General features: G+C 41.0%; 1 protein-coding gene across 4 annotated transcripts; it reads left to right on the top strand.

The window, feature by feature from the left end:
- Nucleotides 1-206: 206 nt before the first annotated feature.
- On the top strand, nucleotides 207-15,568 carry DNAJC12 (DnaJ heat shock protein family (Hsp40) member C12). Of its 4 annotated transcripts, none has more exons than XM_075423100.1 (6): nucleotides 207-464; nucleotides 4,604-4,709; nucleotides 7,146-7,224; nucleotides 9,952-10,091; nucleotides 11,336-11,537; nucleotides 13,401-15,568. In XM_075423100.1, exons 2-6 carry the CDS (start codon nucleotides 4,632-4,634, stop codon nucleotides 13,493-13,495), a joined length of 594 nt encoding a protein of 197 aa, XP_075279215.1. In that variant the 5' UTR covers nucleotides 207-464; nucleotides 4,604-4,631; the 3' UTR covers nucleotides 13,496-15,568. The 4 variants fall into 4 exon arrangements, with proteins under 4 accessions (XP_075279215.1, XP_075279213.1, XP_075279214.1 ...); XM_075423098.1 differs by lacking the exon at nucleotides 207-464 and adding an exon at nucleotides 475-655; XM_075423099.1 differs by lacking the exon at nucleotides 207-464 and adding an exon at nucleotides 729-793.
- The last annotated feature ends 780 nt before the right edge of the window (nucleotides 15,569-16,348 follow it).

Raw genomic sequence — 16,348 nt, 5'->3', positions numbered from 1 at the left:
TCCCCCACCCCCAGGGAGCGATTTAAACCGGGCACGTGACCGCGCCACCGCCCACGCGGGCCCCCGCCCCGCGGAGGCCGCAACAACAACAAACCGGATCACGTGGGGGAGGGGGCGGGGGCGTTGCCGCCCTCACGTGACGCTTGCGCCGCCTCAGCCCTCCCGCGGCGGGGCCCTTTTCCGCGCTCCCCGCCGCTCAGGGGAGAGGGTCGCGTCACGTCACGTCACGGCGTCTGTCGTTTCCAGAGGGGGCGGCTGCCGCCTGCCGCGGAGGGCTGGCCGGCCCCGGCGGGAGCGTGGAGCCTTCTCCCCGTGGGGCCCGCCCGTCCTCCCGCCCTCCCGAGGCTCGCCCCGCAGCGCGCTTCGCCGCCGGGGCGCTCCCGGCAAATGGCGGCTCCGGCGCGGGTCTCGGTGTCCCTCTCGCCGCGGGCCCTGTGAGAGACCCTCGGGCCGCGGTCTGCAGGGTACCAGACGCGGAACGCGGCTTCCCCGGGAGCAAACGCTGATCCCTGGCGTGGGGCTCGCCTTGCGACGGCGCCTCGCTGGGCTGCCGGGAGGCGGCCCCGGCCCGGGGAGACTCGTAGGCGCCTCCCGGGGAGCTCGGCTCCCGGTCGGGTGGTGCTGCCGGGAGGCTCGGAGCGGCGATCCGTCTGCTGTAAGCGCGGAACAGAGCTGAGGGCGGGAAGAGAGATACTGACAGGACGGCAGCTTCTGCCGGGGACGTTGGCGTGCCTGCTGGCTGCCCGGGAACGGTTCTGCTCCCGCAGGCTGAGCTCTCGGCAGGGCTGCTTAGGTGTGTTACCGGGTGTGGGAACTCCTGAGCTACAGGAAGGTTTTTGGGGGCGTTCAGCACCCATCTGTTGTAAGAATGGAGCCTGCGTAGCGTAGTACAGACCTGATGGCGAATTGCAAGAGCTGGGATGTGGCCTAACGACATTCACCAATGCGTTCTTTTTGACATCAGCGTTCCCTGGTGGGCTGTGCACAGCTAGTGGCTGCGGTGACCTGTGGTTTTCCCGTGAACTTGTCTGTTGTGTAAACTGTAGGGGCAGTCTTTAGTGGCCGGCCTCGATGCCGAGTTGTGGACTGTCACTGTACAGTAAATACGGAGGTACCACACGTGGGCTTAGACACGGTGTGTCTTTATACCTGGAAGTCTTGCCTGGTTAGAACTTGGCCACTATCCCAGGACTTCTATCAACATGGAGTTTTGATCTAAAAATGTAAATACTGTTTTGTTGAATGTCACTGCTTAACATCACAAACTATTTACAGAGTAGTTTTAGTGACCTTAATACAACTGAATCTCTTAAGTTCAGTGGCAAAACCAGTATTAGACAGAATTTCTTCCTTGCAGGCCTTGATAAAACAGCTTTCAAAAAACTTTAGGTTAAAGTTATTGATATGTGGATTTTGGCTTCACAAGGGATTATTTTATCGATAACTGAATGTACAGATGGTATATGTGGTGGAGGGGTGGGTATTTTCTGAGGTTCCTTCAGGCATTAACAATTCCTAAAAAGATTGTAGAATCACAGAAAGGTTTGGGCTGGAAGGGACCTTACAGATCATCTAGTTCCAACCCCCCTGCCTTGGGCAGGGACACCTTCCACTAGACCAGGTTGCTCAGAGCTCCATCCAACCTGGCCTTGAACACTGCCAGGGAGGGGGCATCCACAGCTTCTCTCGGCAACCTGCCCCAGTGCCTCACCACCCCCACTGTAAAAAATGTCTTCCTTATGTCTAATCTAAACCTACCCTCTTTCATTTTAAAGCCGTTGCCCCTTGTCCTATCCCTACCTGCAAGCATTTGTACATGTTAATGGTGTTGTTGCAGTGGTTACCCCAAAACTGGGAAGTCGGTTTGGTAGTGCTTACATCCTCTTCTGTTTCTGCAAGTCTGAGCATCTGTGGGAACAAGAATGAGGCACGAAATGCAAAACTGATTTGAGTTATATTGTGCCTTGAGTTCCTTGAAAATGTTTACTCTGTACTTGGGAAGCAGAACAACCGAAGTCAGTTGAGAAGAACTGGTACTGGAGGATTTTATGTATTTTATGGGAATAAATTCAAATACAGAATTCCAGGTCTTGCTGTTTTATTTGAAGGGCCATTTGTGACACTTACAGGTTGACAGTAAACCTCCTGTTATACTGAATCAGAATTTAGCTTCACTCTTGGCTTTAAACAAGCAAAATTATTGATAATGCATTAGGAATGGATAGAAACGTTTTGTTCGTGCTTGGGTACAAAGAACAAATATGAGATTTCCTCACTTCCAGTACTGTTTGTACGTTCTGAGCAACACTAACCAAAGCGTGTAGACACATCAGCTGTGCCATCTCCTGCGCTGTGACTCTCTTTCAGATAAAGTTTATGTCCTGAAGGCAATCTTTATGTTTTTTTCTGCACATTGTATGCAGGTTCTCTTGCCCTCCCTTTTTGGATGGTGCTTTGCTCTGTGAGTTGTCCCACTGAAGTCAGCAGGAGCAGTCAAAGACCGAGTTACTATGCAGTATCAGCATGTTGTGTCCTCCACACGCAGACCTTCAGACTGTGCCGTGGGACCCTTTGTGCCCCAAACACTGGAAATCTCTGGGAGGGGGGACACAAGTATGGTCGCTGCTGCAGTTTGGATAGAAGCCCTTGTTTATTTGGTCTGAACAGACTTGCAAGTCTCAGGGTTTTGTTGTCTGAATCCAGCTCTTGGACCTTCAGTTGGCCTGGCAGCCCAGAAACAGACACTGAAAACTGGAGGGGAAAGCGGGTTAAACAGCCTTCCCTTTCACCTTACGCAAATATGCGAGAAATACTTGGACAAGAACAGTGTGTCAGGAGTGCGGTTGAGAGGAGGGAGAGCTGTTTGTTTTTTGTCCTCCCCCAAAGTACAATCTATTTAAATATTTACATGATCTCTTGCTAAAAGACTTCCTTTTCTTTCCTATACTTTTCTGGTTTATTATGAAGTTAAAAACAGGGGAGAGGGAGAGATTTGTGACTGTTAATTCTTCCACTCTGTTGAAAAAGTATATCTATTTTTTTATTTACTCTGTTTAGAAATATGGTAGTAGTGTTTTCTAACAGATTTAAATGTTTTCACTGAAGTTTGTGTTTTGCTGTTTAATATTGTTGCTTCTTTTCAGGTTCTTTATATGTGTTACAATCTTAATAGGCTATCTGAACATACAGAAAAGAGAAATTTCAGACAATAAACATTGAAGGGAAAGCAGTGGAAGACTAACATTCTATGTAGATAATTTGAGCAAATTGGTAATACAGATAATAAAGCACTTGTAAATGCGGGAATTATTATATAAACAGTTCTGAATGGCCTCTAGGTCCCCCACTGATCAACACACGCCTGTTCCAGCCTCGGTCACGCCCTGTGTAGCTGTTCTGCATAGACTCTCCCACTGGGTCACTGCATCTAAAATTGTATAACTGTTCAAGATACCTATTTGTAAGTGCTGGTTTAAAGAATCAGCAATATTTAATGGCATTAAACATCTTGGATTACAAAGCTCTTGTAGGGATGGAAAAAGTAAAATAGCGCTCCTTAGGCTCCAGAGGAAAGACTTCAGTGAGTGGTTAGTATTACCACTAGGAAGTAATCTTTTGAAACCAATAGATCATGGGAGGCACCACAGTTAAAGATGTCTCTAGTCTTTGTTGGACTAAGGCCTTGAGCATTAATCACAGTTCAAAATTAAAGGTGTTTCACTTAGATGTAAAAGGAGTTTTACATGGAATGTGTTTTGCACACAATATAGACTTTGAAGACACAGTTTGAAAGTAATTTCGCATGAGAAAGGGTCTATATTTAATGTGAGAGTAGCCAGTAAGTATTTCATATTGTCTTTTTTTTGGTCTGAATTTTTTCTTTTTTTTTTCCTTTTCTTTTTTGTGTGAATTTTGTCAAACATGCAATTGATGTACAAAAGCTGTTTGGTTTTGAAGAATAGTATGTGTATACCCTAGGCATCCTTCAAAGAATAACGATTCACCCCTTCCTGTGGAAGGGACTGACAGAACTCTGAGAGGCTTTGGCGAGGTCGGTGCTTCATTCTCAAAAGTTTGCAGCCCTGTCATCGTTATTTTGGAAGTAATCCTTACTCTTTTCTATAATTACCCATATAAACCCCTTGTTAAACACTGTGGCAAAAGTTGCAGTTCAAAATTAGGCAGAAAACATATTTTAGTATACGTAGGCTCAGGTGCAGGAAAGCCTGGAAAAGTGAGCCTGATTTTAAGTGGCTACACGCGTGGTGCTGTGATGTAAATCTCAAATACGGCTAGATTTCAGTTGGTCTTCACAGCTCCCGTCAGTCTGGACGAGACCCAGAGTTTAACGTTGCGGTGACTTTGGCAACTACAAATCCCAGGGAGCGTTGCCGGCAGCAGGTTTGTGCAACCGGATTGGCATCCTGCAGGGACCAATGGCGGGCAGAGCATCCCAGAAAGTTCGTGTGAGTCAGCTGCCGGTACTGAAAAGCAGGGGAGAGAGCTGCAGACCTGCGTGGAAGCTGCCTGCTTCCCTAGGCTGCGTGTAAACCCCTGCGTGAGCTCTGTGTTGATATCGTGGTTTCCACCCTGTGTGCCTCAGGTTGAAAAAGCCCGCTGGACTAGTCCAGATGGATGCAATTCTGAACTGCCGACCGGATGACTTGGAAGATTACTACAGCTTGCTAGGGTGCGATGAACTGTCTACGGTAAGAGCCCTCCCCAGCTCCCCTTCGGGTCAATAACGTTGCGAACGTGCTTGTGTCTCTGCCGGGGGGGTTTGAAGTTGTTTATCTCCCCAGGCAGGGCTATTTGAAATGCGTTGTGAACATCCTTTCTTGCCACTTGTATCTTTTAGTATCTCCCTTCGCAAAGCTCAGTTTTCTGATCTGTATACCAAGGTTAAGATCGTAGAATAAGGCTTATATTAGAAGTGTCAGATAAAACAGGATTGTATTATAGCTACAGCTGAATTAATAGTTTATTCATTAGTTTAGTTCAGCATGTGATATGCTTATGAATCATGAGCCAACTGCATAAATTTGTCAACATCCAAATAATGTTTTGGAATATATTTTTTTATTTTAAAAGCTATTTATGTGCAACTAATACAATGAATGTTCATAGTTGTAGATTGCTGATAATGCTATTGAGCTTCTCAGGTGTTATATGTATTTAAAATTTTTTTTTAAAACTGTATTCATGGGTTGGGAGGAAAACCAAAAATAATATATTTTTTCATTCATCATATTAATGATTTTTAAATTCTAATTTTGATGACATTCAAGTACTAGTTTGACTGGTTTGTTTTGTTAGCAGATACATACTTTAGAATGACATCTAGCTAAGCAATTGTTGAACAGTTTGTAGCTAAGACAGGTGGTGTTCTTCCTAAACGTGTCCATATAACATTTTTTGGATAGTCTGAGTTAGTGGTATGCCAGTGATTTTTAATATAGCTGCTATATTAACTGAAATTGTGTTCTGATTTTGGAAAAAGTTTTGATTAGTCTGCTGCAATGAAGGATGTATTCAGTGCGGATAAAAGCTGTGTTTTGCTCAGTGAGTTTAATCAGATGCCCTCTTCTGTCCTAGTGGTCAAACACTGGGAAAATACCACTGTCTTTTCTATCGCTGAGAGCGTACTAGTGAGCATCTTGGGTCTGTTACGGAAGGCAGTTTAGAGCTTTTTCTGAGCTAACTCCTGAGAAGCCATCCCAGCAGAGGGCAGGCGGCGTTGAAGTGTCTGTGTAGCCTTGCTTCGCAGGTGCTGTTTTGCATTTCCTAGCTCACAATAATTCCATAAGGGCATAGCAATTAATGAATAGTTCAAGTATGTATGCTAATGATTTTTCAAAAGGCTTAAAAATGAAATTAACTTCCACACTACTCCTCTGCTACTGTGCTTATTTTAACTGTAAAGTTCCCCTTTATATAACAGTTTTTGGGGTGGAAGCTAGCTGTACAGTAACCAGTTTCAACAAGTTCTCTATACAATGTATATATTTTTAAGTGTCTTACTGACTGGAAGTATACCACCTTGTATCTGTCCCTCTGGAAGAAGTTACTGAGAAGAACAAGAAGTGTAGAATTGTTAAAATACGATGGTAGACCACATTTTTCCCAGCGTAATACAAGAAAATTTGGCCAGCTAGTTGAGTGAACTGTAATTTTATTCTAAAGAAAAAAAGGTTGTGAGCCTTAATTTTGAAGTGAATAATTTAAATTGTATATGGATATCAGGGTTTGAAGGGTGAGGAGTTTACATGAACAGTCTTTCTATCATGATATCTTAGGGCATATTGCTGTGAAAGCTTAAGCTGTACTGGAATGATAAAAAGAAGTTGTAGTTTCTGAATTATAATAGGAAGCAAGATACTTTGAAAAATCAGAAAATTTGGAAACATAAGCTGATGTGCACTCCAGTGATTTCCTGTATTTTGTTAGCTGTTAATACGTCTTGGATTTTCCAGTGTTTGTAATACTTTATGGTAATGTAAACTGTGTGGGAACTTGTAATTAACTAATAAACTAATGTATGTCAATATTCTAATATTGATTATAAATTTATTCTATTCCAAGCCAACCTTTTTGCACAGAAAATTAACTTGACAGGAAGAATGTGAACTGCTAGTTTTCTAGTTTTGTGGTATGCAAGATGGAAAAGTCATGTGGTATTGGCTAAATTTCCTAGGAAGAAGAAATGGAGAAAGGCACCCAGTCCCACAAATTGATCTTGAACAATACAGAAGGTCTTTGCTTCCTGCAATGAGAATTCCTTAAGAGTTAGAGGTGATTAAACAAAGTGAAGAGCAGCTGAAGCGATGCGTTTTGCCCATGTGGTCATATGCAAGGAAAGGGTTTTGCACACATGATCTTTACACATTTTTCTTAAAGCCGACTTGCCAGATTGGATGACTGAGCTTCACAAAAATAAGAATAAGGACATGTGCATGGAAAATGAAATTAATTAAGCAGTCTCAGTAACAGATGGTTGTTACCTATTTTGCTTGTGCTAAAGCTTATAAAATCAATAGGAAAAAATCTTTCAGCATGCTTGTTCCTCCCAAACCCCTTTCAAAAAGAAAATTTGAAAATCTTTTCCGTATGTATTTACTCACTTTAAACCTTGACACTCCATTTAGGTTGAACAAATTCTTGCAGAATTTAAGATCAAAGCCCTTGAATGTCACCCTGACAAACATCCTGAAAACACCAAAGCAGGTATGTATTCTTTCCCATTTAAAAACAATATATTTTTTTTTCTTATATTAACATCAGTAAGATATTAAATTGAGCCTTAAAGCTTTACTAAATATTCATTCCCCCAGTGAATGTTGTCATGTGTATGGAGCATATTGTCTTTAAATAGCAAGCTTTAATATTCTTTTCTAACACTTGCACAGTCCTAGGTGGTAGAGCAGGAAAACACTTGTTTGATTTCTCCCCCCCCCCCCCCCGGGTAGACCATCTTTTATTCTATGGTAGACCACCATTTAATTCAGAGATTTTTTGTGGAGTGTGTCCCTTTCTAGACCGACGAAACTGGCCTGCTTCCGTGCTCAGTGGCATTCAAGTGCCATACTTGTGTCAATTAGTTAATTTGCTTCCATGAACAAGTCCATCAGGAACACATTAAATGTACTTTAGTTTCTTTTAATGCAATTTAATGACTGGAAATAAAGAGAAGTCAGCACCACATGAGTAGCCATCTGTTTGCAGAACAGCAGCTAACACTTGTGTTTATGAAAGCGAGGAGTTCCTCATACCTGTGACAGCTAAGCAGCACCTGAGTTATTTGGAGGCAATCTTACATATTCATATCCACAAGATAGCTCGAATCAGTGCTTACTGATGTCTGAATAGTTTATATTTTTATCATAATAGTGGTTCCGATCATAATCATGGACCTCACCAAAAATTTGTTGTAGAATAATTAAATATGCTTCTCTTTCTGGTTAATGAACAAAACTCTTCCTTTGGATTCTTCCTATTAGTTTAGCTATAAACTGAACACCATACTCTACCTACCTGTGTGAGTTTGACCTCATCCACACCCTCCCTTGAGACAGCAGAGCTAGGAGCCCAACATGTTGAATGAGACTCACACTCCACTGCGTTGAGCAGAGCTCCCAGCAGGGCTTGGCTTGGCTTACCTTATCAATGTGCGCACCCGAGCCTAACATCAGAGAGCTGATGAGGAGAGGGGCAGGCATTTAAAGGTGAAAGAGGTGGGATTTTTCACTTTGAGCTTCCCTGAGGAGAAACCCCCAGATATTTGGTGTTTGAGAGACAATCTACCACCTGTTAGCACTAACCTGATGATGAATAGTTAATTTATTCTAAATGATAGCAGAAGTACCAATGAAACAGATGGAATCAACTTTCTCTGCAGATAATTCTCTTATTGCAGCAGGGAAAGGAGACTATTCCAGTGCATGGTCCTGTTCAGCCTGCACCACCCTCCATCCCTCCAAATTAACTTAAACTACGTCACTCAAAAAAGGAGGCCAAGTGCTAAAGAGGTATCATAGAATCAGAGAATCACAGAATGGTCGGGGTTGGAAGGGACCTCTGTGGGTCATCTAGTCCAACCCCCCTGCTGAAGCAGGGTCACCTACAGCAAGCTGCACAGGGCCTTGTCCAGGCGGGTCTTGAATATCTCCAGAGAAGGAGACTCCACCACCTCCTTGGGCAGCCTGTTCCAGTGCTCCGTCACCCTCAGAGGGAAGAAGTTCTTCCTCATGTTGAAGTGGAACTTCCTAAGCTTTAGTCTGTGCCCGTTTCCCCTTGTCCTGTTGCTGAGCACCACTGAAAAGAGTTTGGCCCCATCCTCCTGACACCCACCGTTGAGATATTTATAAGCATTTATAAGGTCCCCTCTCAGCCTTCTCTTCTTCAAGCTGAACAAGCCCAGCTCCCTCAGCCTTTAATAAATAAATATTTTATGCTCCATTTGCCTGAACAGGCTGTATTTATGTTAAATGCCTTGTTACAGTACTGGAGAAAGTTTACTTTATATTTTTTTATTACATCAGCTTAAAGCTCAATAAAGAGTAATTGAAGTAGCCTTTTTATATGTTGAAAACTAGTGGCACTAGAAAAAGGAGCCCCAGTAGAACTGCTCCCTCAACCTGTTGTTCGTTGTTTGATTTATGGTTATCAATTTAGATTAGTGTTTGGGCTTAGTGTATTTCAAAAGAGATGTCTCTAATTTGTAAACTGAAATAAATGAATAATAATAATAGATCACTGTAACATAGGTGACTCACAGATAAAATCTAAATCTTTATAACCCTTCTACAAATAGAAATGTGCACCTGCATCCTTAGTAACCTTTTAATGAAAAATTGTCCTGTAGGAAAAAATAAGAGCTCTCCTTCATGCAGTCTGATATTTAAGATAACATTTTTGCATATATAGAAAACACACCTAATGAAATCTTAATTGATTTGAACTGTATTTAAATTCCTTTTCTTGCTTGTTAATTTTTGCTTGTCAATATTTTTTCTCCATTCACGTTTTCTTGCTGTTGTGCTTCGCTCTGACTTCCTTGCTGCCGTGGATGTGTGTCGCTTCTAAGCATTATTACTCTAGTTTAATTTCCCTTTTTAAGGTTGTCTACAGAGGGTGGCTTTTGCCTATTGCCTGCTGTACTCTGTAAATTTCTCTGAACTTGAATTTAGGAGATTTTGAAGCCAGCAGACAAATGAGCATTTTTGTCCGTGTTTGAAAAGGATGTCAGTTGTTCACTGAGGGTGCCGCAATCTTAAAGCCAGCTGAAACTTTGCAAAGCTGTAAGCAGAACAACCATATACCTTTGCCACTCAGCTCCCCTGTCTCCTCTACTCTCTTTGCTCTAAGCCTGTATTGGCAGCTCCCCTTTCACGTCTGAATTAGTTTCTTTGGAAACAAATATTGGCGTTAATATTTTTTTGGTTTGTGTTCTAGTGGAGAATTTCCAGAAGCTGCAGCAAGCTAAGGAGGTTCTTACTAATGAAGAGAGTCGAGCGCGTTACGATTACTGGCGACGAAGCAAAATTACCATTCCGTTCCAGCAGTGGGAGGCCCTGAGCAATTCTGTGAAAACGGTTGGTGTTGTCTAAGTCTGGGCCTTCAGGAGGAGGGGAAGGTGGGGCAGGTGGGGCTGGTCGGGAAAAAAATGGTCCAGTGAGTGAGGGGATGAGTTACAACACTGCTGCTGCAGTGGGGTTTGGGGGATGGGAACAGTGCAGGGTGATTCCTGCACTAGGGAAGCTAAGAAAATTCAGGAAAAATTGGAGGACTGTAGAAGCCCATTCACAGAAGTGTTTTAGGCTAGTAGTTTTAGAGTGAATTTATCAAGTTGTTGCTTTTGTGTGTATTGTATGAAGATTAAGTAACTTCTGGGCTGTTTTCGAATGCTTCAGCACACTTTGCTTTTGTAGGAACCTTTTATTTATTCTCAAAGCTAGGACCTTTGTATAACATATTTTCATTTTGGTGTATTTTGGTAGCAGATAGGTTTTCATGCTGTCTGATTAAATAAAGAGCTCATTGAAAAATCTAGAAGGTAGGTCCCTTGGAACTCTAGGCTTCACACAGGTCTTTGGAAGGACCTTGCTAGGCTAGTGGGGTGAGTTGTGACAGAAACAGATGTTCTAAAGTTTGTTTTCCCTCCTAATTTTGCTAGTGAGATAATTTGATAGTGTGTTCCTGGTAGATCCTAATTCCATAATGCTTGATTTATTTTTTTTCCCCTGCCTCATTAGGGTGAATGATAGTTACAAGTCTACAAGGTCAGAGTTTGAGGCAGGCTAAGTGTTTCCTTACCAGTTCTGCCCGCCTCATTTCTGCTCGTGAGAGAAGTTTGAGAGCCTCTTCAGCTACAGTATCATGCTTGAGCTTAAACGTTTGCTGGAAGTATCCCATCAAGCTTAGTTCAGTTCCAAATCGCTCATTCCACAGAGTTTACTATTAAAGCTTTCCAAATTGCGTTTCTTTCAAAGGGCACCTTGCAGTCAGACAACTTTGAAAATGGACATTTTCTAAGTCACTCAAGCCCTTTTAAAAAAGTGTCCAAAGTTATGATGGAATAAACTGGACAAAAGACCCTTAGAATTATTTGATGCACTTGTACATTTTGTTCTTCATCCCCACCTGACACAAACTGTCCTCTCAAATGCTATTTGCAATATGCAACTGTGCTTTCCCCTATCCTGTTGACCTGCAAGCTTCTATAATACGTGCTTTGTGTAACCATTTATTACAATATAAGGAAGAAAAGAGAAGTTATTTAAAAATATTTTAAGGCATAGGAATTAGTTCTTTATTTGTTATTTTTGCATTTCTTTAGTCAATGCACTGGGCTGTCCAAAGTAAGAAGGACCAAATGCTGGAAGCTCCTGACTTCAAACATAGCAACAACATAGCTAGTGAGATTTGGACCCAACAGACTGAAAACAATGAAGACGGATTGTCAGATGGGAACAGGGGGCAAGAAGATGTTGCAATTCCTGATGTGAAACCACAGTCTTCAAAGACTCAAGACTCCCCAAGTAAGTGAAACCAGCAGTTACAGAAAATTGCCATATGCAGGGATTGGCCTGAAATGGAGGCTTTTAGTCATGAGAAATTCTTCTCCACAATAGTATGTTTAACTGGTAGCATTTTTGATGTGGTTTTGGGTTGGGTTTTTGTTTTGATTTTTATGTTGTTTATTATTTATTTCATTTTGAAGATTTCAGACCTTTCTTCCTGTCTACCCGATGTTTGTTCGCTTGTTTTTTAGTAAAATCAAAAACTGGAGAAGAAGAAAGAAATTCTTCTTAAGCCAAAAAGCAAAGTTCAGTTTTGCTGCTATATTAAAATGAAAAAAGAGGCAATTATTTTCAGTGAGTTAAAAAAAAAAAACGAACTTCAAAAATGTTAAATAAAAAAATCAGGTATTTTATATATATATATTTTTTTTTCTATGCAGCATTCAGCACTTACGCACAGTTTTCATCTGATGAGTTAGTAAGGACTGAATATTGAGACTTGAAGGCTTTTTTTGTATCTGAACAGGTGTTTTAAACAATAGTGCATGCACCAGAAGAAATGTGTATTTCAAAAGCTGTCATCTGGCCACTTAGTATTTCCTGTTTGTTGTTTAGATTAGTACGCCTGAATCAAGGGTTGGTTACCACAATGGCCACCCTCTGTTCTGCTTGATCCTTCAGGATTTTCATAATCTCAGGCATATGTTATCAGAGAACTATTATTAAACAATGTCCTGTCATTTGTTCCCAGCTTGATCAAACAGGAAATTAAGTTGAACTGTGAGGGCAGCAGAAACTAGTTTAATATCAAACATTTGTGGAATGCAGAAAATACATAAGAAAATTCTACAAACAAATGTATGTGAGGCATAACTGGAAACTTCATATGTAACAGTTATGCTCTATAACATTATACTATTTGCTGGTTTCTGGTAATTAAAATACCACTGTATCCTTTGTAAAACAGTAAAATTTCAAAGTAAAGAAAACATCATCTTGTTCCTTGTAATGGTGAGCTTTCTTTACAGGCATCTTCTGTCTAATAATTTTTGAAGTTCCAATTTAATTTCCACAGATTTGAATGTGAAAAATATCAAACCCATCAGATGCCTTCTTAATTTATACAGTGGGCATATATTAATATTAATAAATGTTAATATTAGAATATATTAATTTAATAGGGCCTGTACGCAATTCAGTGTTCATACTTGATGTTGGGGTGTTGATAATGCTTTTGTTTTGGTCCAGGAAAATCGATTATATTGGATTCCACTTTTAAACTGTGATATTTTCGGTTCCCGTCTGCTGGTCTGTAAGAATTATGGACTACAACTCCATGTAGCTCTTTCAGCCTGAATAAGAGATTTTAACACGACGTCTGGTAATAGGTTTCAGCTTCCTGATATAGGAAGATCATGTTTTTTAGAATTCAAAGCCCACAGATGATGAAAACATAGCGCAGGGTCTGAAAAACTCCTTTACTCCCTTGTATGTGGAAAGGGCCATCTGTACCTTCCCTCCACACTGCTGCCTTTCACGTACTTGGAGGCTTATCATGCCACCCTCTAGCTCCTTTTCTCTAGATTAAGCAAATGCAATTGCTTCAGTTTTTCTTCAGAAGTCCTATTTTCTGGACTGCCATCATTCTTCCTGTTTTCCTTTGGGCTCTTCCCATCTGAGGTGTAGCTTGAAGTTTGGTGTTTGCTTGGATTCTTGTTCAAACAGTTCCAAGAATACAGAGGTTGTCCCTGCTAGTCAAGAGCACTGGAAGTGACCGATTTTTTACTTACTCTTTTCGGGGAAGATGATCAAGTATTATTTCAGACAGCTTAGTTTTATACATGTTTATAATAAGTTACTTTCCTTTCTCTTTTTTCTCAGGATTTTCAGAGGCAAATTACTGGCACTTGCGTTTCCGCTGGTCAGGTGATACTCCATCAGAGCTTCTGAGGAAATTCAGAAACTATGAGATCTAAAATGTAAAATATGCAAGAGTGTGAGATCATCTGTCCAACAATTCAGTATTTTTTTCTGTCAGCAGTAATATGTTATTTGTATTTTGTATTCATGCAGTGTCATATGAATGTTGTTCAAATAAATGTCTTAATACTGATTTGTTAACACACATGCTATGAGTTTTACAGATGGAGGTGGTTTTGTTTAATAAGCAAAGCTCTCTTCAGTATTAATATAATGAGATTTTGTGAAGTTATCTAACATCTTATATATTTTCTTGTATTCTTAAATATTGCGTATTGAATAATATTTTTCTCAATATTGTGATGTTATAAACAACGTACTCTTGGTAGAGCCAAAAGTCAATGTTAGACACCATCAAATAATCCTATTCAGTGATGATCTTCCAAAAGCTATATGATGCCGAACTTCAAACAAAACTGTACTAATTTCTGAACTATGTATTCTGGTTCACTTCTCCATTGCCTTGTACTTACTGTAGTCATTTATAATGCATGCATGCACAATACTGAACACAAACTCAACTTTTTTGAGAATTGTCATCTTACAGTATAGATGAAATAAGAACCTTCTTGTTATATGAGAAGGTCATTGTGATAGATCAAGCACTCTTAAAAATCACTTGTTTTCTATCTTAACACTAGCTATTTATAGTTAAATACTGTTTGCACTAGCTATTTATTTTGGAAGGCAGTTCCAGAACTTCTCCAGTTAGCAACTTTTTTCTTCTTAAGATTTAGTGGTGGACAACTGATACCCCTTGTACGTGTGCCAGCGTTCTTGCGTGGCTTAATAGTAATTTCCTTCCCTGCTCTGGCCTGGTAGACGGGGTCTTATCAGTGTTTTGTATGGGGAGTGACAAAGAATAAGGCCAGTCAGCGTTAATGTGTACAAAATCTCACATGAAAGGTTTGCGATGTTTTGGGCAACTTTTCAAATTCTACATTGTGTGTTTGTTTATTTTGTGTTTGCTTTCTTCTTTGTAAACCTGTCTAATATGGTGGTTTTGTGCAGGCAAGTAATTCCATCAGCAGCAAATGAAACTGCATGCATACCGAAAGGGGTGGTTTTCATTTTTTCGACTGAAATCCTCTACCCATCACAGAGATTCCTTTTGAATTTCTTGTTACTTGTCCCCTCAGTGGGTAAAAGCTGAAGAGAGTCCAGTTATGAATCCTGGACAGCTCCATAGAAAGTCTGTTCTGAAGACTTCAGTCTTCTCCTAGCATGGAAACAGTGTTACGATGTCTGTCTCTCCCTGGAGTGACACCTTTGGCTCTACTGGGCAGCGGGAGGACGTGCTGACTGGCCTTCTGTGCTTCTCTTTTTTTGGTGCTTATTTCCTATAAATTGTAACAAAAGTGCCTGCCAATGGACCCTTGATAATACCTATATCTTATTAAGCTCATTAGTATATTTATTCTCGTGCTAGTTTTCTTTTGGGGGCTGATACCAGTGTTAGTGCTGGTTGTTTCTGTATCAGTCTATAAAAGCTCAAAGTACTGGTGTTCTGCTGATACAGCTACGTTGATCCGAGATCTGATGGCATCAGTAGCAATTTTACAGCACACCATCCTGCTTATCCAAAATTTTGGTTTTTATTCTACATGATTTTCCCTAGCATATTTTGCAGCCAAAACATAATAGCAATGAGATTAATAATTCTCTGTAATATCTGCTAAATGTAATTACAAATTTTATTCTAGTGCATATACTGCTTTCCTTTATGTAGAGATACTTCCTCAAGAAAGCCTTTCAATGCCTTTTGTTGTGGAGGGACTGTAAGGAATGCCCAGCAGTCCTAAGAGCTCATGCGAAGGATACATAGTAACAGCGTACAATATTTCTCTCTAAGAAAAAGATGGAAATGCAACCAACTGGAATACTCTGAATCAGATGCAGCTCTGGTTCCGCTCTCCCCATTTCACTTGCTGGTAAAGGTAACGGAGAGTAGCTGGATGGATGATTTAGCACCTAACCAGGTGGTTTCCCTTGAAAAGTGAGTGTACAATAGACCCTTGAACAGCAAACTAAATTTTCATGTCATTAAAACTGATGTCATTATTAGCCAATTATTATATGGTTTGTTCTGGCAAAGCATCTCTAGGTATTTGTTCCGGATGAATAATTGCAGGTATTTGGAAGACTCTTCGCCCAGCAAAGGCTGATGGCAAAACTTGTGCTTTCGCAACATGCCTGCTAGAGATCAGTACTCTAATTCGTATTTGCTCTAGTGAAGGGGGCAGATTATTAACTGGTGCTCCAGTACACTGATACGGACTTTTTTCCTATTTATGCATATATTTAACTTGAAATGGTCCAATTGTCTGTATCTCCCAGAGTTGAATTCAGCTACTCCTCGCAGTGCAAACCCAGAGGTACTGGAAAGCGAGAGGAAGCTGTGGAGCCTGTTTTGATTTTGGGAGATCGTTGGTGGGACCTGACCTCTTGGCCATTAAGAACAGTTAACTGGAATAAGTGGGCAGCCCAGTTCTCCCCCGTGTTAGAAAGAAATAAGCACCTGACAAATTACTCAGTGTTAAAGCATTTGGGGCCTTCCCCAGGTATAAACTGCCTATCTTTTCAAAAAAAGTATATAGTGTTTTTGGAAGTTTTTTTTGCTAGCAGGATGAAAAGATGCAGCGAATGTCCCACGTGACATTATCCACTATAACGTGCTGCCTTGGCCTCTGTGCTGTAAGCACATAACATACTTAACATGCTTAAATATTAACTGGAGCAGGGGCTGTAAGGCAGATCTCTCAAGCTCTGCTAAGATGTGATGAAGAGGCAACAGAGCAAGGTGTACATGGTTTTTCAGTGCCCAACACAGAAGTTAACTTTATTTGCAA

Source organism: Opisthocomus hoazin, chromosome 6 (genome assembly GCF_030867145.1).
Source record: "Opisthocomus hoazin isolate bOpiHoa1 chromosome 6, bOpiHoa1.hap1, whole genome shotgun sequence".
In the NCBI taxonomy this organism is placed as follows: domain Eukaryota; kingdom Metazoa; phylum Chordata; class Aves; order Opisthocomiformes; family Opisthocomidae; genus Opisthocomus; species Opisthocomus hoazin.
This window is presented reverse-complemented; position numbering and strand designations above follow the sequence as displayed.

Coding starts and splice junctions, on each gene's coding strand:
- DNAJC12 (XM_075423100.1), top strand. CDS start 4,632: ATGGATGCAATTCTGAACTGCCGACCGGATGACTTGGAAGATTACTAC. Junction 4,710..7,145: donor GGTGCGATGAACTGTCTACG/GTAAGAGCCCTC, acceptor CACTCCATTTAG/GTTGAACAAATTCTTGCAGA. Junction 7,225..9,951: donor TCCTGAAAACACCAAAGCAG/GTATGTATTCTT, acceptor TTTGTGTTCTAG/TGGAGAATTTCCAGAAGCTG.